This window comes from Euleptes europaea, chromosome 19 (assembly GCF_029931775.1).
Source record: "Euleptes europaea isolate rEulEur1 chromosome 19, rEulEur1.hap1, whole genome shotgun sequence".
Lineage (NCBI taxonomy): Eukaryota > Metazoa > Chordata > Lepidosauria > Squamata > Sphaerodactylidae > Euleptes > Euleptes europaea.
Genome location: NC_079330.1, coordinates 23,421,788 through 23,444,423, shown reverse-complemented (window position 1 = coordinate 23,444,423; position 22,636 = coordinate 23,421,788). Strand labels below are relative to the sequence as shown.

At 47.3% G+C, this 22,636-nt stretch overlaps 1 protein-coding gene across 1 annotated transcript in view; it reads right to left on the bottom strand.

The window, feature by feature from the left end:
- Positions 1-756: 756 nt before the first annotated feature.
- Positions 757-22,636, bottom strand: part of LOC130491436 (autism susceptibility gene 2 protein) — a 44,855-nt gene continuing 22,975 nt past the window's right edge. The window contains exons 7-13 of the mRNA XM_056865175.1: positions 20,833-20,862; positions 19,345-19,416; positions 15,871-16,012; positions 14,064-14,141; positions 11,443-11,526; positions 7,585-7,807; positions 757-2,007 (exon numbers count right to left, since the gene is read on the bottom strand). Coding sequence (XP_056721153.1) covers positions 774-2,007; positions 7,585-7,807; positions 11,443-11,526; positions 14,064-14,141; positions 15,871-16,012; positions 19,345-19,416; positions 20,833-20,862 — 1,863 coding nt within the window. The 3' untranslated portion in view covers positions 757-773. The remainder of the gene's footprint in view (positions 2,008-7,584; positions 7,808-11,442; positions 11,527-14,063; positions 14,142-15,870; positions 16,013-19,344; positions 19,417-20,832; positions 20,863-22,636) is intronic.

Sequence of the window (22,636 nt, the reverse complement as noted above, 5' to 3'; positions counted from 1 at the left end):
GGTCCGGTTGCGGAAGATGAAGGCCTATTTCGATGGCTTCTTTGCTCATCTTAAAAAGGGTGGCGAGGAGTTAGTTCAGTTCAGGGAAAATATGACTTTCAGTGTGTAGTTGGGTGCGCTGACAAGGCTCCTTTGAGTTAAACAGGCTTTTGTGAAAAGCCTTGAAATTAATTGCATAGTTGAAGGGGTTTAACTATCTTATAACAATATACGGACCGCAGCCAACTCTGGGCGGCATTCCTCAGGATTAAAGTTTGCAAACAGCACAGTTTAAGAAGTATTAATGTATTATGTTACTTAGTGTTTTTTTTTCCTATTTACAAATTTACAAAGTAAAGCTTTCGTCTTACCCATTTTGCATATATGACCCATTAACCCATCAAGTAACTTTTAAAAAAAATTACAGGAAAAAGATCTACAGGTTTTTTTTCACTTCCCGCTGGGAAAAAAAGAGATAACTTTGCATTTGCTTGTAGCCAAAATACTGATTTAACTCTTCATGTTCTTATGGGGACTTTTCAAACAATGAAAAAGAATAAGGGGGTGGGGGGAAGCACGCGCTGTTTTCCAAAACTTTTGAAAACATTTGCCAACGTACAATATACAAACTGACAAAATTAAAGAAACGAAATCTTTGCACACTTGGGTCTATACATTGTGTACAGTCGGGTCATACCCAAAGTCTACAGGTTTTTTTTTTTTTCCGTTTTGAGTAAGATGTAATATATTGAAGTTCATTGATAATGTTTTCTCTCTGGCTCATCCTCCCAGTTTTATCGTGCCTCTATGTCTTTGAGTGTGTGGGAAGGCGGCCGGTCCCGGATTTCCGTTGAGAGAGGAGTAGTCCTTCGGGGAGAGCTTGGGCGGGGTCCCAGGGTGGAAATGAGAGGGGGAGGGGCGCTAAGTGCTGCTGTGGGAGGAGTCTTGTTGAGGATCCCATTTTGAAGCCCCGAGGGAGGGCTGACTCTGGGGTAGTGCATGCTGGGAAGCCCGGGGGTAAGTAAACTGGGGTGAGGCAAGTGTCCTTCCAAGGCGGCCTGGTGAACCGAGTGCAGCCGGACGTGTTCATAGTCCTCTCGGAGCATGTGTAACCGCTCCCGCTCGTCCAGGTGGGCCCCCCTTTCGTGCTCACGACGAGGGTCAACGGAAAGCGGGTGGTGGTGGTGGTGGTGATGGTTGTAGTCGTGTGGCTCTCTGTCCCTGAAAGACCTCTCTGCGTCGTATAACCGGGGTGCAGAGAGACGGTGAAGTGGGTCATTCCGTAGGAGGAACTCTCTGCCCAGGGGGTCTCTCCGATGGATGTCCAAGTCTCTGTAGGGATCCCTCAATGGATCCCTCATTGGATCCCAGTGGAAAGATGGGTAAGGGAATCGTTCGCTGCCTGGAATTGGGCTGATCCCCATGAAAGGTGTTATCATGCGAGTCCTGTCCAGGCCACTGATGCTGTTCATGGGATGGATACCAGTCACACCCACTGTCATGGGCATTGATACCAATGGGCCTGGATGGATGTTGGATGCAGGCATAGGAGGTGCTTGCTCAGATGGCCGATGTGTCTGTGGTGCTTCAGCTGGAACTTCATGATCTTCCTTTCTTTCCTCCTTCACCTTGACTTCACTGGCCTTCTTCAAGCTCTCATATACTGCCTCGTTCTTTTTATCAGCTTCTCGGCTAGAGGTGCTGTTAGGTCTGGTACTCTCCACAACCGGGGGCCTGACATAGGGCGAGGGCACCCGAGATGTTTGTTTAGACTCTTCCAATGCTCTGTTCTCGTGGGTCAGGCCTTCTTTTTCTGAAATGTAGTTGTCCTTCGCCTTGTGCTCATCAACACTAACGTCCTTCCGAGACTCGGAGTGATCCCTCTCTTTGGGTTTCTCTTTGTCTCGAACCTCAGGGTTCAGATGGTTCCTGATCTGTTCAGCTGAGCTACGGCTATGTCCAAGAGTATTTGTGGAATGGATAGCTGCTGGTGAAGGATGACTGGGGTGTCTCTTCTCAGTACTCTCCCTAAAACCAGCAAAGCACAACAGTTAGTATTTTGAGGGGCCTACAGCAAGTAAGACCACACACCGAGCCTTGAAACTCCATACTCATCTAGTATATGCTCAACCCCCATTATAGAATCATAGAGTTGGAAGAGACCACCAGGGTAATCTAGTCCAACCTCCTGCACAATGCAGGAAATTCACAACTACCTTCCCCCCACACACACCCAGTGACCCCTACTCCATGCCCAGAAGATGGCCAAGATGCCTTCCCTCTCATGATCTGCCCAAGGTCATAGAATCAGCATTGCTGACAGATAGCCATCTAGCCTCTGCTTAAAAGCCTCCAGGGAAGGAGAGCTCACCACCTCCAGAGGAAGCCTGTTCCACTGAGGAACTGCTCTAACTGTTAGAAAGTTCTTTCTAATGTTTCCTAATTACTTTCAGTTAAGTTCACAAACGGCAGTCCAAATTACTTACAGGAGTAAGGATGCCAAAACATACATTGTTGTGTCCTAGGAACACAAAGAAGATCTTCTAGCTCAGGGGTGTCAAACATAGAGCCTGTGGGCCGGATCTGGCTCCTTGAGGGCTCTTATCCAGCCAGCGAGCCAGCTAAGGCAGCTACCCCCCCAGTCCCAATCTGGGCTGGCGAGGCATGGCCCTGCCCGACCTAGAGACATTTATGTCATATCGGGCCTCATAACAAATGAGTTAGACACCCCTGTTCTAGCTTTTAGCAGATGGCATGTGGGGCATCCCTAAAACAGACTCCTTCCAACCTATGTTTATTTTATCTAAAATAATTTGCCAGTGGGAAGAAAGGGAAGGTCCTACGGCACAGTTGGAAGCTACTCAATACAGCTATTTTGCTGAAGTCATGCAGATCTGGGTCTAGATCTGGGTCTTGGATAGGAGACTGTCGGAGAACCCTATGTACACAGCCTTGAGCTCCAATGATGAAAGATGGTCTAACAAAGTATGAAAAAAGCAAGCAAATGCACTAAGATACTCGAGTGACCCCCTTCCCACAGAGGACCTTGCTTTACAGTGACATGATCACTGCTTTGGGCAGCAACAAGGCAAAGCCTTTTTCTGCAGCGATGCCTCAGACTTACAGACATCTGTTCAGCCTCTGCTTTCCTTTCTTTGAAAGGGGCAAGTGGAAACAATTTTGTTTGGATTCGCTTTTGAAGGAGGAGGGTGGTGGCTGGCTTTAAAAAGACACTTTGCTGTTTGGGCCTTTCTATGTTTTTTAACAGATGCTTTCTTTAATTGGGAGGGGGTAGGTGGGATTTTATTGCATGGAATAGACTTGGTTAGCTCATTCTGAGCATTTCTGAGAAGGATATAAACAAACAAAAACCAGCACTCGCCATCTCTCTCGACTGTGGTCTGAGCTTCACTCTGCACCAAATCTTCCAAGCAAAAAAACGCAGTCAACCCAATTAATGGACCAAGGACCTGTTTCAGTATAAGGCAGCTTCATGTTTTCATCCAATCCCCAAAGTCGCCCTTACCGTATTAAGGTTTTTTTTTAACTATTCCTCAATATAGGAGAGCATTTATACTCGCAAGATCAAACTCTATCCCCTCTCAAGTAATGCAAGACTGAATGTGATGGAGGGCATATTCTGATAGACTTTGTGACTGTACTACTGGATAAATCGAAACTTTGGAGCACTGCTTACTCGAAATGTGGTACCTTTTACAGTATTAGGGATATGTGGATTACTCCTCTTTAGTGCAATAATGAGGAGCTGTCAACACCAGATAAGGTCAAGAAACTTTTGGCAGGCATGGATTTAGGAATTTTCATGCAATGGTCCTCAAATGTGAAGGAATAGTTCCAGTAATGGAAAAAACTGAGGTTCTAGGGGATAGTCATAAGGCACAGAACACAGTAGGGCTGTGCATATTGATAAACCCAAACCGAAATGCTCCCCCCCACCACCAAAAGCCATTTCGCTAAATTTCGGGTTCAGGTTTACCAAATGGCAAAGCCTGGGGAGAAAGCAAAATCCAAAATTAAAATCCCCCAAAAAACCGGGTAATTATTTGGCTTTTCCAGGTTTGGCTTTCCCCAGGCTTTGCGAAGCTCCTGGGGGGCATATTTTTAGTTAGAGCCCCCAAATTTGCAGCATAGCTACAAGGGACTCTCCTTGCCTGAACCCCCAAGTTTGGTGAAGATTGGGTCTGGGGGTCCAGAGTTGTAGGGTCTGGAAGGGGTCACCCCCATACTCCTCCATAGAGAAGAGTAAAGTGGCTGTGGTCAGAATCTCTATTGTCAATTTTGCTATGTATCTCTATGGAGTAGCCCCGCGAAATTTACCACCATTGCTTTCAATAGTGGGAAGGTTTGCTGGGCTCCTCCATAGAGATACATAGCGAAATTCACAATAGAGATTCTGACCATGCCACTTCACTATTTATTGTCTATGGAGGAGGATGGGGGCAACCCTTTCCAGACCCCATAACTCTGGACCCCCGGACGCAATCTTAACCAAACTTGGGGGTTCAGGCAAGGAGAGTCCCTTGTAGCTACACTGCAAATTTGGGGGCTCTAGCTGCAAAAATCCCTATGGACTCTAATGGCCGAATTTTTTCAGGAAACTCACATTTACCAGTATGGAAATTCAGCTTATTTCAGGTTTACTAAAAAAAAAAAAAAATTGGCCCAATAAGCCCGAACCTGAAATTTACTGATTTTTTTTTTTGGACAGCCCTTGAACAGAAACGCTGTATTCATTAAGCAGGTCTAGGTATCAATGTAATAAATAAAGAGTTCCAAAATGGTACCATATTGAGGTGGCACTGAGGGCGTATCTAAATAGGCATCCCACAAAATCTCAATACATAAGAATGGTCTTGAACGTTAGTGGGTTGTGGGGTTTTTTGGAGGTGTGTGTGTGTGAAAGTGACACCTTAACAACACCCTTCTCTGAGACTCAAAGGATCCCCTCCAGAAGGCGCCCAACTGTGCCCGACCAGCAAGGAAGACATCTGGAAGGCTCACCAGTTGTGCTAGACTTACACTGGACCTCCGTGTACTATCTGAATGATTTAGTACAGCACTGCGTCACCCTTCCTGATAACACTCCTTAACTCTGGTTAATGAACAAACCCATGTCTGGGGTTCAGCATTCACAGATAGAAAGTGCAATTTCCAGATGGACCCAAGTCCCACCACTTCTCGCTAGAGAAGCAAAGCACGGGTAAAATACGGAATGGATGTAGCTTAGACTGCTTTTGTCAGCAGCTTCCATAAGAGCAATGATAATGCTGCAATTTAATTTTCTTTTTTGGGGGCAACAGAAGGGAGGATTCAGTGATCCGCACAGAGTTTGGAATGACACATGGTGTCTTTCCGTGGAGCAGAAGTTTGTGCCTGTACAGTCTCTACTGTCTTGCAGCATTTGGAAAGTTCCAACCTTCCTTCGCTTCACAGTATGAACAAAATGATGGCTCCCGAATAACAATTTGATGGGACCAGTCTAGCCTGATCGCATCAGATCGTGGAAGTAGGGCTGTTGAAAAAAAAAATTCAGTACAGTTCGGCTTCGGCAAAATTCGGCCCTTTTAAATTTGGGCCGTGCCGAAGTCCGAACTCCCCCGCTTAGGATCCCCGAAATTTGAGCGAGATCCAGATTTCGGGGGGAAATTCGGCCCCCCCGCGGGCCTTCACGGGGCTTCCAAGAAGGCGCGCGGGAGGCTCTTTAAACAGATCTGTGCCTTCCAGCTGGAAGGCGCAGATCTGTTCAAAGGGCCCCCCGAGCGCCTTCACAGGGCTTCCCAGGGAAGCCCCGTGAAGGCGCGCGGGGGGGGACAGATCCTGTGCCAGGATCGCCCGGGAGATTGGGGGGGGGGAAAGGGAAGGCGGTCCAGTCCCCCGCCGGGTTGAGCTCTCCGAAAGACAAGCTTGCTTGCCTTCCAGAGAGCTCCTTAAAGGTGGGAAAAGGCAGGTTTGGCAGATCCCGAACCTGCCAAATTTTTTCCGCGGTCCCACGAACTTGCCAAGTTCGGGACCACGGTTTCCTGCCATTTTGCGGTTCGGTTCCATCCGAACCGCAAAACCACCGAACCGGAGGAAGTTCGGCGGTTTTGCAGTTCGGGTGGAACCGAATCGACAGCCCTACGTGGAAGCTAAGCAGGGTCAGCCCTGGTTGGTACTTGGATGGGAGACCACCAAGGAAGCCCAAGGTTGCTATGCGGAGGCAGGCAATGGCAAAACACCTCCATTCGTCTCTTGCCTTGAACCCCGATGGGGTCACCGTAAGTTGGCTGCAACTTGACAGCAGTTGACACACACAGGGAGGAAAAGCTCTCCCCCCCCAACTAAATGGATCCAATTGTCAAAGGATGGCAGGCGTCCATATTTCTCCTCAGAACTTCTCTGCCTGGAATCCTTGTGTCCACTCCACATTCAGCTTTCAGCCACTTGAGTTAATGTGTCTTTTTACCTCCATGACATTATAAATGAGCAGCTGTGTCCCAGCACTTCACTAATGCAATCCTGATGTGACTGTATATATATATATTAATGTCAAGGTTCTTTTGGGGTGTTTTATTGACTCACACAAGGAGAGCACTTGGATCAGTGAAAATTGCATAGAAAAATGTCTTAATGCAATCATCCATATGATCCATGTCAAAATTCCTTTTCTGAAGTCTATTAGCAATGCAACTTGGAAGGCTTTAAGAGGGGAGTGGCCATGCTCATGGAGGAGAGGGCTATCCATGGCTACTAGTCAAAATGACTACTGGTCATGATGCATACCTATTCTCTCTAGGATCAGAGGAGCAGGCCTATTATATTAGGTGCTGTGGAACACAGGCAGGATGGGGCTGCTGCAGTCGTCTTGTTTGTGGGCTTCCTAGAGGCACCTGGTCGGCCACTGTGTGAACAGACCACTGGACCTGATGGGCCTTGGTTTGATCCAGCATGGCCTTTCTTATATTCATATGTTCATCCATACACATGAGTAAAGGTATGTGTGTGTGTGTGGGGGGGGGGCAGACATTAATCAAAACTGCCTATGCTGCAATTCTGGATTCATTTCAGAAATTCTAGTTAATACAAATCTTATATCTAGAAAAATAATGGAAGGGATCAGGGGAAATCCACTCTTCCCCAGAACAAAACATGCAAATTCAGCTACGGAAATGTACATTCTGGCATCGAAGTTCGATTTTTGCTCTGGGCCCAGAAACCCAAAGGACCCAATATGAAGCTGCCTTATATCATCATGTTATTAGTATGTCTGGTACAGTATCACCACCTCTGACTGGCAGCAGTTCTCTGGCGTCTCAGGCAGACAAATGTCTTTCCCAGCGCTGGCTACCTAAGATCCCCTCAACGGCAGACACCAAGGCAGACCTGGGCCCTTCTGCATGCAAAGCGTGTGTTCTGCCCACAGCCTCCTTCCACCAGAGGAAGCGTGAGCTGCTTGATCTTTGGAGCGAGGCAAGCGAGATTTCCGTACCATTTCCGCCGGCCGCCTGCCGAACAAATCCTTGCCAAGCTGAGAAGAGGCGGAAAGCTGTGTGGTTCCCCACCCCGCCTCGCCCTCAACCCAGCTCGCCGAGTGATCTTCCGTACCTTTCTTTGTCATCTTTACTAAGAGAAGAGTCTCCTTTATCTACATCTCTATCTCTCTCATGAGCTGCAGCAGACGAACTGCGTTCCAGCTCCCCTGGCTTCAGCCAGGGCGGAGGGGTCGGGAACGAAGGAGGAGTTCGGTGCAGACGGTTCCAGGGCTCGTGAGGGTTGCTAAAGTTCTGCATACTGGGGCCATCCTTGTGGCCGAACATAGTGTTGGGAGCTGGAATGGCGAAGTGGGAAAAAAAACAAAAAGAACAAACAAAAAAGACACGGTTTCAGAAGAAAAGCAGTATGGAACCCCCATTGACGGTACTTACCAATAAAACCCAACTTTTTACAGCACTCAGAGTTTAAAATGAATACATATTATGGGGAGCTGGAAAAGGAAAGGAGATTCACAGGTGAGCAAGACAACTTGGCATTTCAAAAGGCTAGGGGTGTAACTTGGGCAGGTGGAAGAAGTTCTCCGAAGAGGGAGGAGAAGGGGTGGGGTGGGATGGTCCAAGTCTTCGTTTTCCTCATCAGGCAAAGAGATCTGGGAGGAAACTTCGCCTGGAGGGCCCCCGTAGAAGACACAAAGGCCACAGAGGAATGTTGCGGAGGGATTGTGTGCAATCCACCCAAGTAAAAACACCACTGCCACCAAAACGAGTTCCCATCCTTTTTTGCCCTGCATGTTTCAGACTATTGGAACATATGGAGGCTGTTGATGGGAAAAGTTACAGGTGAGCCCCAAATGCAAAGTATGGACATCCAAAGCAAACTAGATCAGTCATGTAAATATATATAGATATATACCGTTTTTTTCTATCTATAAGAAGCCCCCATGTATAAGACAACCCCTATTTTTTTTTACCTAAAATTAAGAAAAAAATAGGGGTTGTCTTATACACAGGGGTGGAAGAGTCATGTTGGACTGTGGCTGCTCACTTTCTTCCCCGCCCATCAGCTGACGGGCAGAGAAGAGAGCAAGCAGGGGAAGAGACCGGTGGCCCTGGCTGGCTGTCGCCTCTGGCCCCGCCCGTCAGCTGATGGGCGGGGCCAGCGGCAATGGCCAGCTTCCGTGTATAAGACGACCCCCAATTTTGGGGCAAAATTTTAAAGAAAAAAACGTCGTCTTATACGCGGAAAAATACGGTATACACATGTATGTATGTGTGTGTATATGACAGCTCAGCAGGCAGCAGAGTTCTACTTTGGTCCTTTGACAGACAATGGTCTTCAGTGTCCCCCTTTCTGAAAGGAACCGATATCATGAAATGGGGTTAATCTGCCTTCCCTATTGGATGCAGCCAAATCTGTCTGCTCGGGGCTGACAAACAGAAATACGGCTGCGCTCAAACTGTAATTTACTTGGGGGATTCACTAACACGGGATACAGTGAGGGCTTTAAAAAGGACATTAGAAATATCCGTGATGGAGGATGGATCCATGAACAGTTATTAGTCACAGTGACTACACTGGAACTCCATGTGCGGAGGCAGTAACCACCCCATAAATATAGTCTGCCTAGTAAATGCCATGATGTGACATCACCCCATGGGTCAGGAATGACCTGGTGCTTGCACAGGGGACTACCTTTACCTTTATGAGCACAAGCCGTGTATGATAATGGCTGTAATAAAGAGGGAATTGGGGAAAATTTAGCAAAAGAGCTGGCTGTATACCCCCCCCCACCGGGAAGAGGGTGGCAGTTATTAATTCTCTGTGTAATTTTTAAGCAGTTTTCCTTTTCTTTTTTCCTCCCCTACCACTGTTTACAGTATATCACTTAATTTTTATTTCATTCTCCTCGAATGGTGTCAATTAATTTTGTAGTCATTAGTGCATTAGTTTAAAAAAAATTCTGTAATTCACCTTGAGTCTCCATGAAAAAGGTGGATATGATAGATGAAGTAAGGAAAAAAATAAATGAACAAATAAATGTTGTGGCTAACCATGGGTGGTTTGCTCATAGAAGAGCCTTGGGGATTCTTCCCTTTCTTCCTCTCCATACCCATGGGACAATAAAACTAGTTATTTCTGTCCATTTGTGGCTAAACCAAGCAATCCCGCTGCGATTGAACTAGCATGTGATGAGTTTGCGCATTCCTAAATGATGTGCAGAAATCCTGGTTTTTCAGGGAACGTTCAAACCAAAGTTTGCTAATTTGGGTGTAATGGCAAACAACAGTTTGCAAAGGAAGTAGAACTAAATTAACTAGCTTGCTGTCTGGGGAATGGGAGGAAGCAGGAAAGGAGAAGAGATTGCCTGGGTGAGCTTGAAGCTCCTTTAAATCTCATGCAAACTATGGTTTGGTGTTATATCTGAGGCCGTTCAATGAATACAGGGAGCCGGTGCTCTGCCGGATATATACAGAGAGGCAGAGTTTCCTTCCAGGTCTATCCCAATTAGGACATATTGTTTCTCTTTACTCTTGTACTTTCAGTCTTATCATCTTTCTTCTCACAGAACTTTGAGGAGCTGAACCCAAGGAGCAAATACCAAACACCACTCCCCATTTCCCAAGAGGTTGTCCCATGGGTGTGCATTTCCCAGAACTCCAGGAAAAGTGAACAAGGGGGGGCGGAGTTGGGGGGGAGTGGGAATGGGACATCACAAAACCTCCAAATGTGAATGCAACTTGCGCTGTTCAGCAGATTAGGTAGGTTTGGATCCAAAGAGCAATCTGAAAAGGAGGGGATGAGGATTCAGTCCCCAAATCCACCTTGATAAGAATTTGCGATGGTCCTGAGTCTGCGTGTGCTTCTCTTTCCCGCTGCAATAGCACAGGGGAAAGAGAAGGATGGAGCCTGGGGAAATGGGTTGAAGGACAAACAGCACAAGGGGGCTATTGCCTTCATGGACACCTTCTGGGTTTCCAAGGAGCATCTTACCTGTCCACTGATGGAAAAAGGGAATGGATTAGATGGTTTGATGCATGGGGCTGTTTTATCCCCATGTATCCAGTTATGTTTTTAGGTGGACAAGTGTGCTTTTTGGTAGGGTTTCCATGCTGCTTTGCTAATAGCTCTAAAATTGGCTTCGTAGTCTTTTTTCTTTTTAACTGCAGGGCATAAATTATTGACAGTTTTAAAATGTCACGGCTTTATTAAGGTTTCATGTATTCTTTTTAATAATGAACACTTTGGGAGGAGCAGCAGCATGCATTTATAGCCCTATCCACTTTTATTCCCTTTCCAGTGAGGGTGGGGGGAAGCTGACTTTGTAACCAAGATGATATTTGAAAGGTGGTATGATAGTTAGATTATTAGACCAGGATTGTGAAGATCTGGGTTCGGATCCCCAGATTGTCATCAAGCTCACTGGGTGACATTGAGCCAGCCACCCATCCACTTTCTCAGCCTAGCCTACCTCACAGGGTTGTTAATAAGATAAAATGGAGAAAGGCAACCCATATAGGCCATCCTGGGCTTCTCGAAGGAAGGGTGGGATAAAAACGGACTTGATAAATAGATTGGGGTGACTGGAGAAGCACCTGGATCTATTTCCCCATCCCAAAGATATGGCCTGCCGGGAAGTTACAGACCTAATTCTTACCAAGGAAGCCAGCCAGGATGTGGGCTATACCAGTTCAGGCCACAGGTAGGAGCCTAGCACATCAGGAAGAAAAATTCTGACGCATTCCTCTCCTTGGCATGCTAGTTTTCTATGTTCATAGAATTTGTATTCAGCACCTGTAGTCTGATATTGTACAGCCTGACCGCCTTGGCATAAATAAGGCCACAGGAGTGCGCTTGGAGAGCTTGTCTCAGTGTCTCGAAGCGGGTCAGAATTTAGCCCCAGGTTAGCACACTCGACGATCAACCGCGCCCCACCTAGCGGCAGTCAGAACTGGAGGAGAGGTTACTCACTAACTGCAGGGTTCCCGAGTCCCCCGAAGGCATTGCCGCTCACGGCTGCGAGACTGGTGAACGTCGTGGGCCGATTAAAAGTCTCTGAAACCAAATGGAAAGATTCTAATGGGGAGGGGAGTTATCTATGCAGGAGCATTATTCCATCGCAAGAGACGCGCGGAGGCTGGGATGGACAGCTTCAGTGTTGTTCTTGTGGAGACGGTCCGGGTCACTCCCTGCCCTCCCAGCCTTCTTGACCTTAGCAGGATAGGCATGAGAGAGAATTAGGCTTCCCCTGGATTCAGGCCTTCCCTGGCTCGCTGAAGCCCTATTCCTTTATCAGCTTCATATTTAGTGAGGGATTTTTTTTTAAAGGTACATCCTGCCTCCTTCTCCCAAACTGGCTTTCATGCCATCCAGGCTCTTTTCTCTAACTGCTGGGTGATAAGGCTTTAAAAAGGTGACGAGGGCAAGAAAGTCCCATAATTTCATGTCCGTGTGGAAGGAAAGGATTGCTGCTTTTTCAGAAGGAGGCAATAATGAGAAAGGGCTTGCCAATGAGGGGCAATGAGGGGGCTAGGGAGGAACTGGCCGGCTGGGAAGCAGCTACAGATGCCAAGAGAACCGACTATCCCTGGGGGAGGGACTTTCTGTCTGGTTGGACAGAAGTCTGAACAGGGCACATGTGGCTTGCAGATCCACCTTCATAAGAGGCTGGGAGCTGGCCATTGATAAAGCACCGGCTTCTTCCTTCGAAGAGTCCAGGAGGAGGGCTGGAGCAAGAAGAAGGACCCTGGGTGGCTAACTCCCTTCCTCACATACAAACACAATAGGTCTTTGTACTTCCAGCAACTTCCAGGCCCTGTGAAAAACTCTCTCTAAACATCAGCATCCTCCATCTCGAGGCACGGTATTGCCACCGAGGAGAAGCTAACCAAGTCCTGTCCTGACTGGCCAGCCACCACCCAGGTGACCTCTTGCTGTAGTGGCTGTGGTAGTATGGCTGAGATAGCTCTCCCTTGTTTGGCTGATACAGCCTGCATTCCTTCCTTCTCAGGGGCTAAGACAGGGCTCCACATCCATTTGTAGGGTTTGCCAGGTCAGAGTTGGGAAATACCTGGAGATTGTGGGGGTGGAGCCTGAGGAGGGTGGGGTTTGGGGAGGGGAGGGACATCAGTGGGGTATAATGCCGTAGAGTCCAGCTCCCAAAGCAGCCATTTTCTTTAGGTATACTGATCTCTGTCGCCTGGAGATCAGTTATAATAGCGGGGTATCTCCAGCCACCAGGCTGGAGACCCTATCCATTTGGGTACATTTATCTTGATCTGGAAGGGTTGCTGACTCCGGCTAGGGAAATTCCTGGAGATTTGGGGGCAGTGCCTGGGGAGGGCAGAATTTGGGGGGGAGGATATGATGCTCTAGATTCTGCCCTCTGAAGCTGCCGTTTCCTCTAGGGGAACTGATCCCTGTAGTCTGGAGATTAGCTGTAATTCCGGAAGAACTCTGAGCCCCTCCTGGTAACCCTATTCTTATCATGGAGTATATGGTAAACATTCAGCCAAGGTGGCTCTCAGGTGCCTTCCTGATGGCCGCCATTCCCCCTGGACACAGCACTCTGCATTAACTGAATGAGATGAGTGGACCCTTGGTGCATTAAATATCACAGCACTCAACAAATCCCACGAGGCATCACGGGAACCATCTATATTTAGCCAGGCCCCGGTCTGCTTCAACCAAGCCAGAAGCTAGGGAAGGTCTTCGTAGTTGGACGCTTACCCTGTTCTTTTTTGGTGTAGAAAAGCTGGTAGGAGATGAATTCTTCTGTGCCATTTAAGCATAAGGAAATGGTCTTCCGACAGTGGTTTTTAAACTATTTTATAGGACTGTGGTTTTTAACAATGGCGCAGGCTGTTTTAAAAGGGGACGAGACGAAGTCGTGGAAGAAAGATCCTGGAGTGATTATTGGCCATGTTTAGAGGCATTCTCTCTCTGACAGCCAGCTGCTGGGGGACAACACAGGGAGACGCTTTGACCTCTTTGCCCTGCTCGCGGGCCTTTCAGGGGAATGTGTGAGAAACACGATTCTGGACTCAGTCAACCTTTGGTTCTGACCCAGCATGGCTGCACTTATGGGATCTTATTAGTGGGAAGGGAGCAATTTTATCTGACCACTTCACTGAGCATAACACCGTATGGGAAAATCGTTAAAAGACAGAGGTAATGGTGCCCTGAATCGTAATGAGAATGTCTGTATGAGGAGCTGAGGCCGAAAAAACTGGGCCTCTGGGTTCCTTTCCATGTAGAATTAGCCTCCAGCTAATATCCTTTAATTGGATATTAGAACAGGAGTTGCTGATTCCTTGTTCACATTTCTCTCAAGATATTAAAACCCTTCAGGAACTCTGAGATGACAGAATGCCCACCCCCCCGCTACGTTTGAGATCAGGAATGATATAATCACGTCATGAGAAATGGGAAGAGGTGTATAATAGAATCACAGTAGAGGTCCTCTTTCATAAGGGGTTGTGGAAATTATAAAGAATATCCACCCCCCTCAACACCCCTCCATTGAAATAAGCAACATGAAATTGCTCTCCAACACAACAGACCATCACCACATCAGGGCCGTTTCTACTTACCTAAATGCGCAGCTGGACTGAGAAAGTTGCTGTGATGTGGCGGATGGCCGAACGGGGGGCCAGCGGGGTGAGCAGCACCTACCGAAACAAATGCAAAGCAAACACCACCTGAGTAGGGGCTCAGAAACCACGTGCTGTACTCTTGGTCTTTCTGGGTCTTGGAACAAAATGTTTATTTGTTAAATTGTAAATTACTTAAATTGTGGAACTCCCTGCCCCAGGATGTGATGAGGGATGCTGACTTGGAAGGCTTTAAGTGGGGAGTGGACATGTTCATGGAGGAGAGGGCTATCCATGGCTGCTAGTAAAAATGGATAATAGTCATGATGCATACCTATTCTCTCCAGGATCAGAGGAGCATGCCTAATATTTTAGATGCTTTGGAAGACAGGCAGGACAAGGATGCTGCAGTTGACTTGTTTGTGGGCTTCCTAGAGGCACCTGGTTGGCCATGATGTAAACAGACTGCTGGACTTGATGGGCCTCAGTCTGATCCAGCATGGTTTTTCTTATGTTCTTAAATCCACCATCCAGATCCTTTTTCATTCCTGTCCCAATACCATTATTATCAGTGCAATCCTAAGTAAAGCTATACCCTTCTAAATTGACTAATTTCAAAGGGTTTAGGAGGATTTAACTCTGTTTAGGATTGCACTGGAGGGCACTTCCAGGGGGGCTAGGAAGAGGAAGTCTTACATGGCCAAAATGTATGCACATTTGTAGTCTCAAGTGGCAACATGCCCCACAGATCAAAAGACCATAGGCAGAACACCCACTGTTGCATGATGCCAACTAAAAAAACTCAGGGCACTGCACAGAGCCAGCTCCATTAGTTGAGTGTTTGAACATGTTGAGAGGGGCTGTCACTTGGTGGTACAACACAAACGTTAAGAGTATGACAGAAAAGTGGTACAGAAGTATTTTAAATAAATAAACTGTGCATGAAGAACATCACAGGCCAAGTCCCTGGCATCTCTGGTCACACATGCTGGATCTCTAACTTGCGACTTCTGGAGACCAGCAGCCAATCACAGTACTGATGGTGTTCCAATGCTCTGACTTTAGGTAAAGTTGGAGCACTGGAACATCTAGCGTGGTGTAGTGGTTAAGAGTGGTGGACTCGAATCTGGAGAAGCAGGTATGATTCCCCACTGCTCCGCATGAAGCCTGCTGGATGACCTTGGACCAGTCACAGTTCTCTCCGAACTCTCTCAGCCCCACCTACCTCACAAGGTGACCGTTGTGGGGAAAGGAAGGGAAGGTGATTGTAAGCCGGTTTGAGTCTCCTTAAAAAGGTAGAGAAAATCGGGGTATAAAAACCAACTCCTTCTTATTCTTACCAAACGGCCACCATTTCTGGTGCAAACCCATTGGGAAACGGGCATCTGAAGCCACCACATAATGAATCTGAGCATTAGTCCATCTAGTCCAAAATTATCACCTTTTGCTTGACAGTCACAAGCAAGGATCTCAGGCAGGCAAGAGTCTTTCTCAACCACGACTACCACAGATCTTTTGACAAAACACCAGAAATCAACTTGGGACTTTCTACACGCAAAGCCTGCATTCCATCACTGAAACATAGCCGCTCCCCTCATATATTACGAGTTCAAGATCAGCCTGGCCTCAAACCTGAGTGCTGCTGCCCCATATGATAAGCCACTGGGGCAGAGCCAATGGAAGCTGTGAGCCAAATTCCTCTCATCCCAAGTGCGTCGAGCATACCTGACCACCCCCTTCCCTTTTGTTTCCTCCCCTACTTGATCCATTTCCAAATCAATAGTAGATTGATGATGGGCACACTCACTGGCTGCGGAGAAGAGGGTTGACGGCCGGGCTAAGTCGTGAGGATGGTGGATGGCCCCAAAAAGACTGGGGCCCGGCGGCCTGCTTAGAAATTCAGGTTTCAAGCCAAAGTCCAGTTTATGAGGATCTGATTGCATCTGTTTCTGAAACAGAGGAAAAAGAGCAGCCTTTCAAGAAGGAGGTTTCTTAGGGAGACCTGCAGAGGAAGGGAAGGGGTCATAATGAGAGATAACCTGTTTACACATATATGTAGCTTTTGTTATTATACTCAGAACTTTGACCCAGCTGGCTCAATACTGTCTGCTCTGACTGGCAGCTGCTCTTCAAGACTGCTGTCTCTAAGGAAGAATGAATCCAACAGAAGTCAGGGGCTTCTCGGCTTAGGCTCCCATTATGACATCAGACCTAGGGCTGTTGAAAAAAAAAATTCGGTATAGTTCGGCTTCGGCAAAATTCGGCCCGTTTTTATTCGGGCCGTGCCGAAGTCTGCACTCCCCCGCTTTGGATCCCCGGAAATTCGGGGGGATCCGAAATTCGGGGGGAAATTTGGCCCCCCGCGCGCCTTCAGGGGGCTTCCCTGAAAGCGCGCAGGGGGCCCTTTAAACAGATCTGTGCCTCCCAGCTGGGAGGCGCAGATCTGTTTAAAGGGCCCCACACACGCCTTCAGGGAAGCCCCCTGAAGGCGCGAGGGGGGCCCTTTAAACAAGTCCCTCTGCACTGTCTGCGCAGGCAGCGCAGAGGGGTTTAAAGACCCCCGCCCCCCCTCCCGGGACTCCCGGGAAGGCAGGCGGGCGGCTGTCAAGCGCCTCTGCACTCTCTGCACAGAGAGCGCAGAGGGGTTTGAAGACCCCCCACCCCCCTCCCGGGACTCCCGGGAAGGCAGGTGGGGGCTGTCAAGCGCCTCTGCGCAGAGAGCGCAGAGGGGTTTGAAGACCCCCCCCCCTGCGCGCCTCCAGGGAATCCGGGAGGCACAGATCTATGTAAAGGGCCCGCCGCGCGCCTCTAGGGAAGCGCGGGGGGACTTCAAACAGATCTGTGCCTCCTGGCCGGGAGGCACAAATCAATTTAACGTCCCCCCCAGCCCTGCCGGGACTCCCGGCAGGGCTGGCGGGGGGCTGGCAAGACCCTCTGCGCTGTCTGCGCAGGCAGCGCAGAGGGTTTCCAGACCATCCCCCCCAGCCCTGCCAGGACTCCCGGCAGGGGGCCCTTTAAACAGATCTGCGCCTCAGGCGCAGACCTGTTTAAAAAGCCCCCTCCCCGCACCTTCATGGAAGCCCCGCGAAGGCGCGGCCCCCCGAATCTGCCGAATTTATTCGCCGAACCCCCGAATTCAGCAAATTCGGCTTCCCCGTTTCCCGCCTTTTTTGAGTTCGGTTCGGCCTGAACCGAATCAACAGCCCTAATCAGACCACATCAGTGTGACTGAAATCACATAGAAATGACCACAAACAATGCTTAACAATGTAATCCATCTATCCATCTATCCATCCATCCATCTTCCACTAACTTACTGTGTGTGTTAAGTGCCATCAAGTCGCTTCCGACTCATGGCGACCCTATGAATGAAAGTCCTCCAAAATGTCCTATCTTTGACAGCCTTGCTCAGATCTTGCAAATTGAAGGCTGTGGCTTCCTTTTTTGAGTCAATCCATCTCTTGTTGGGTCTTCCTCTTTTCCTGCTGCCCTCAACTTTTCCTAGCATGACTGTCTTTTCCAGTGACTCTTGTCGTCTCATGATGTGACCAAAATATGTCAGCCTCAGTTTAGTCATTTTAGCTTCTAGCGTCAGTTCAGGCTCGATTTGATCTACAACCCACTGACTACATCTATACATAACTTACTACATCTATACATAAACGCTATAATCCTAAATGTGCACAAATACTGTTCCTATATACATACACATATCACAAGACACACAAACCATAACAATCCATAACATAGATGTTTCAATACGGCATATAGCCTAAGTCATAGTCCATATGAAAGGTAAAGGTCCCCTGTGCAAGCACCGGGTCATTCCTGACCCATGGGGTGACGTCACGTCCCGACGTTTACTAGACAGACTTTGTTTATGGGGTGGTTTGCCAGTGCCTTCCCCAGTTATCTTCCCTTTACCCCAAGCAAGCTGGGTACTCATTTGACCGACCTCAGAAGGATGGAAGGCTGAGTCAACCTTGAGCCGGCTACCTGAAACCAACTTCCGTTGGGATCGAACTCAGGTCGTAAGCAGAGCTTGGACTGCAGTACTGCAGCTTACCACTCTGTGCCACCGGGTTCCTCATAGTCCATATACAATGCATATAATTACAATGCATATATTTAGGTACAAAAATGCACCTCAACATCGCAACCAGGTCAGCCAATAGTTTCAAAAGGGGTGGGGCAAGACCAAGGCTTTGGAGAGTGACACTGTAGAGTGACAAGGTCAAAGGATCATTGGCATTCTAATTAGGGAAGCTGGAATACTTGCTGGTTTGGCTTATGTTGCAAACGGGGGGGTTGGATCCGGCGCAAACTTTCCACTTGCGCCAGAGCTCTTGTGCGAGCAGAAATGCAAGAAAAAGACTGAAGCCACTCAAGCTAAGTCAAACTTACTTCTTTTTGTCAGAAAGTCAACAAATTGTGCCTTTCTTAATAATAACACTGGACCTAACAGACATACTTGTTCATTAAGTCACTGCTCAGTGCTTCAGAACGCCTGGCAATGTATTGCATTCCCACTTGTGTTTCTGCTTTTGCAAGATTTCGTGCAACCAATTTCTGAGCACTGCAATATATAGGGAGGAAAGTGCTAGTTGTTGCACAAGACCCTGAGCATGCGGAACCATGCATTGTGCATTGCTGGATTCAAGCCAGGAAGCCATGCTTTTTTTTCATTTTCATGCATGCACAGTTTTGCAACAACCCAATGCAGACCTGTTCTGCAGGCATTCAAATCATTTGCTGCCGGGCTGAACACACTTGGTGATTGGCTCACGTCTGGTTGACACAATCAATCAATAACTTTAATATGGCCCAAGACCAGCAGATAAAAAATATATACATAGTAACAGGATAACGACTATATACACCAATAAATATTTGATAAAAATAGTCACTCACTCATGGGGGAGCCAATTAAGAACATGATTTTAAAATATGATACATAATTGCAGTCAATATAAATAAAAGTCACTCATCCATTAAGTTCAACCCAGGCTCGCCTAGTCTTCATAGCTTGCCATCCAAATCTGGCCACTTTAAAGGTTAGCTCCATGTTCTTATCTGAAAGCATGTTAGAAAGGCGGAGTGCTCTGGATCTCAGGTTGACACAGTCAAATACGGTAAGTTTGACTTTCCAGCACATTCTCCAAGAAATTCACGACATCCCGAGTTCTGATAACAAACCTGTGCCCTTTTGAGCCTGGGCAACCAGAAACACAGTCACCTGTGATGATTGTCACCTGCTTTCCCACTGTCCAAGAAGACTCACCTTCACTTTCTGTTGATGGTGATAAATTTGCCAGGCAATGTGAACATGCATCGCACACCACTTTCCTGGTTTCTGTAAAAGAAGGAAATACACCAGGGTGGTGAAGCCTACAGCGCCTACAGCAGGGGTGTCAAACGTAAGGCCTGGGGGGCTGGATCTGGCCCCCCGAGGCAGCCACCCCATCCCGACCTGAGAGCCAGCTGGCACAGCCCCCCCCAAGGTGTCAATTATCAAAGATTGTTCAACAAATGCAAATACTGTAAGAGTGTTATTGTTTTAAGCATGTTTGTATTTTAATTTAAAAATACAGTAAAAATAATATCCTTAATTGGCTTTGCCTGAGTCTTCTATAAAGTTTGTATCTACAATACCTCGCATTAGATTTTATGGTACACATGGCCTGGCCCGACCAAGTGACATTTATGTCATATCCGGTACTCGTAACAAATGAGTTCGACACCCCTGGTTATTCTACCCTCTCTCTACCTCCTTAGATAGATAGGCAGCTAGAGGCTCTGTCTCTCATCTTTCCTATTTAAAATGTAGTTCCCTCCATAAAGAGCAACTTTATCTTTAATCAGTGAGTCTCACCCTTCTCTGCTTAGTTAGCACTCTGCCAACAGACCATGGGTCCATCAGGGTCAGTCTTGTCTACTCAGACTGGCAGCAGCTCTCCAGGGTCTCAGGTCGAGGTTTTACACATCATCTATTACTGGAATCTTTCAACTGGAGATGCCTGGGACTGATCTTGGGACCTTCTGCATGCCGACCAGTTGCTCTACCTCTAAGCTATGGCCCCTTGCTTGAAGTATTCTACCACAGGTATTTTTGCAATAATGTTCAAAAACGGTCATAGGAAGCACTGAGCCTCATAGTCATACAAATTTCATTTGGATTTTTCTCCCCCCATTGCTGGCAAGCAGCTGCCGCACTCCGAGGGAATACTGTTAAAAAAAAAAAACTCGGATGAAATCAGACGCATAAAGATTTTGTGCGTGTGTGTTGTTTTATCAAGGGACACAAGCACTTGCATGCTTGGATGTGGAAAAAGGACCAATAGGAGCAAAGAAAGGAAAGCTTAATCGCTTTGGAAATCCAAAATGGAAGACTGGCTGGTTTCTAGCACATGGGTCCTATTCCACAAACCAAGTCATTCCAAATGCCAAGATCCAAAGAGGAACTGAGTCAGGTAATTCAGAACCCAGTAAAGCAGGGAGTAATTTGCTGGTAACCTGTAATCTCACCAGGTCACTCCAAGGGATAGCAGCACGGCATAGCCTGATATTGTCAGTTCTCAGAAGTTAAGCAGGGTTGTTACTTGGATGGGAGACCACTAAGGCAGACTCTGAAGGCCATGGCAAACCACCTCTGCTACTCACTTGTCTTGAAAGCCCCTTGCTGGGGTTGTCATAAATCGGTTGCGACTTGATGGCACTTACATTTTCATGGGGAAGGGGAAAACAAAAGAAAGAAAAGGATCCTGCTTACCCTCAACATGGGCCGGAATGGGTCTGTCAACTGCAAAGAGAGAGATAGAAAAAAAAATTGAAATTCAGTTTCCATACCTGTCCCTCATACAATGTTCATCTAATTAAATTATTAGATTTGCACTGCATGGGTGGGGTGGGATTTTTTGCAAAGTTTAATAATTTGCCCCTGCCCTTTTTCCCTTATCCCTCCTCCTACTCTTAATATGTATTAAGTGCTGACCAACCTCCAAGTATCACCCAGGAAAGGATTCTGCCTTCCAGCCTTCTTATTAAGATCATTCGATATTGTACAATGGGAAATGCTTTAGTGGCAAACTGGCATTTTTTTTCTGGCTGATTTGCAAAAGCTGTTTAAAATATTGGGCATTATTTTGGAGCTAGTGAAAATCGAGGCTGGATTGCCTATGCGCAACTGTTAACACAAAGTGTGTCCAAAGTAGGCACGCCCTCTCTTGTCCCCCCCCCTCTTTAAAACAACCTCCGAGTCACTTAATCATAGTATTGGAAAAGACAATACAGACTGCCATGGATTGGTTGTTCTGCGATGCATCAGCTTAGACTTAAAAGATTTTCACACTGGAACAAATGTGGATAAAGAATATTTACACAAGACAGTTGCTGATTCCCTTCGTCCCCGCCCCACCAGCCAGATAAATATTCAGCGCACTTTGCTTTCTCTTTGGGGGTTTTCAGTTTGATTCCACAAGAAAATGGGAAAAGACCAATTTGTAGCGAATTCTAACTGGCGATGCTCACATCGTGTTTTTAAGAAAGCGGCAAAGTTACTCGGGTGGTTGGGCTTAACACCGGTCAAACTCCACTTGTCTCACCGATTGCAAGCGGCATCCCACTATAATTCGGTTAAAAGTCCATTTTAAAGAAAAGAGTTGTGAATTTTATTTTTGGGGGCACATCCCTGCCAGTGCTACTGGACACCCAGACTGCGAGAGTGAGTCGAGGCCCAGCAATGCCTAGGCGAGCTTGTGATGGTCAAGCAGGCCAAATCTCACGTTTTAATTGGCTGGTTTGGCAAATTTGTAAATTGGTGAATTCACTGGTTGTTTACAAGGCAAGCCCCCCCCCCCCCGCCACCTGCAAAATGGTCACATTGGGGTTAAAGCGTCAGACTAAGATCTGGGGCACCCTACTCTACCATGGCCGTTACGGATACTGTGGACTGCCCCAAAAACAAATCAGGGGGTTATAGATCAAATCAAGCCTGAACGGACCCTGGAAGCTAAAATGATTAAACTGAGGCTATCGTATTTTGGTCACATTATGAGAAGAAAAGAGTCACTGGAAAAGACAATCAAGCTAGGAAAAATTGAAGGCAGCAGGAAAAGAGGAAGACCCAACAAGAGATGGATGGACTCAATAAAGGAAGCCACAGCCCTCAATTTGCAAGACCTGGGCACGGCTGTTAAAGATAGGACATTTTGGAGGCGATAGATTCATAGGGTCGCCATGAGTCGGAAGCGACTTGATGGCACTTAACACAAACACACACACATGGAAGCTTGCTGGGTGATCTTGGGCCAGTCACACTCTCAGCCTAACCTACTTGCATAGACTGTGTGTGTTGTGTGTTAAGTGCCGTCAAGTCGTTTCCGACTCATGGCGACCCTATGAATCAATGTCCTCCAAAGTGTCCTATCCTTAACGGCCTTGCTCAGATCTCGCAAATTGAGGGCCGTGGCTTCCTTTATAGTGTCAATCCATCTCTTCCTCTTAGACTGTAGTGAAGATAAATGAAGAAAAGGAGAATGATGTTGAGTTGCTTTACATTCCCACGGGGGGGGTGG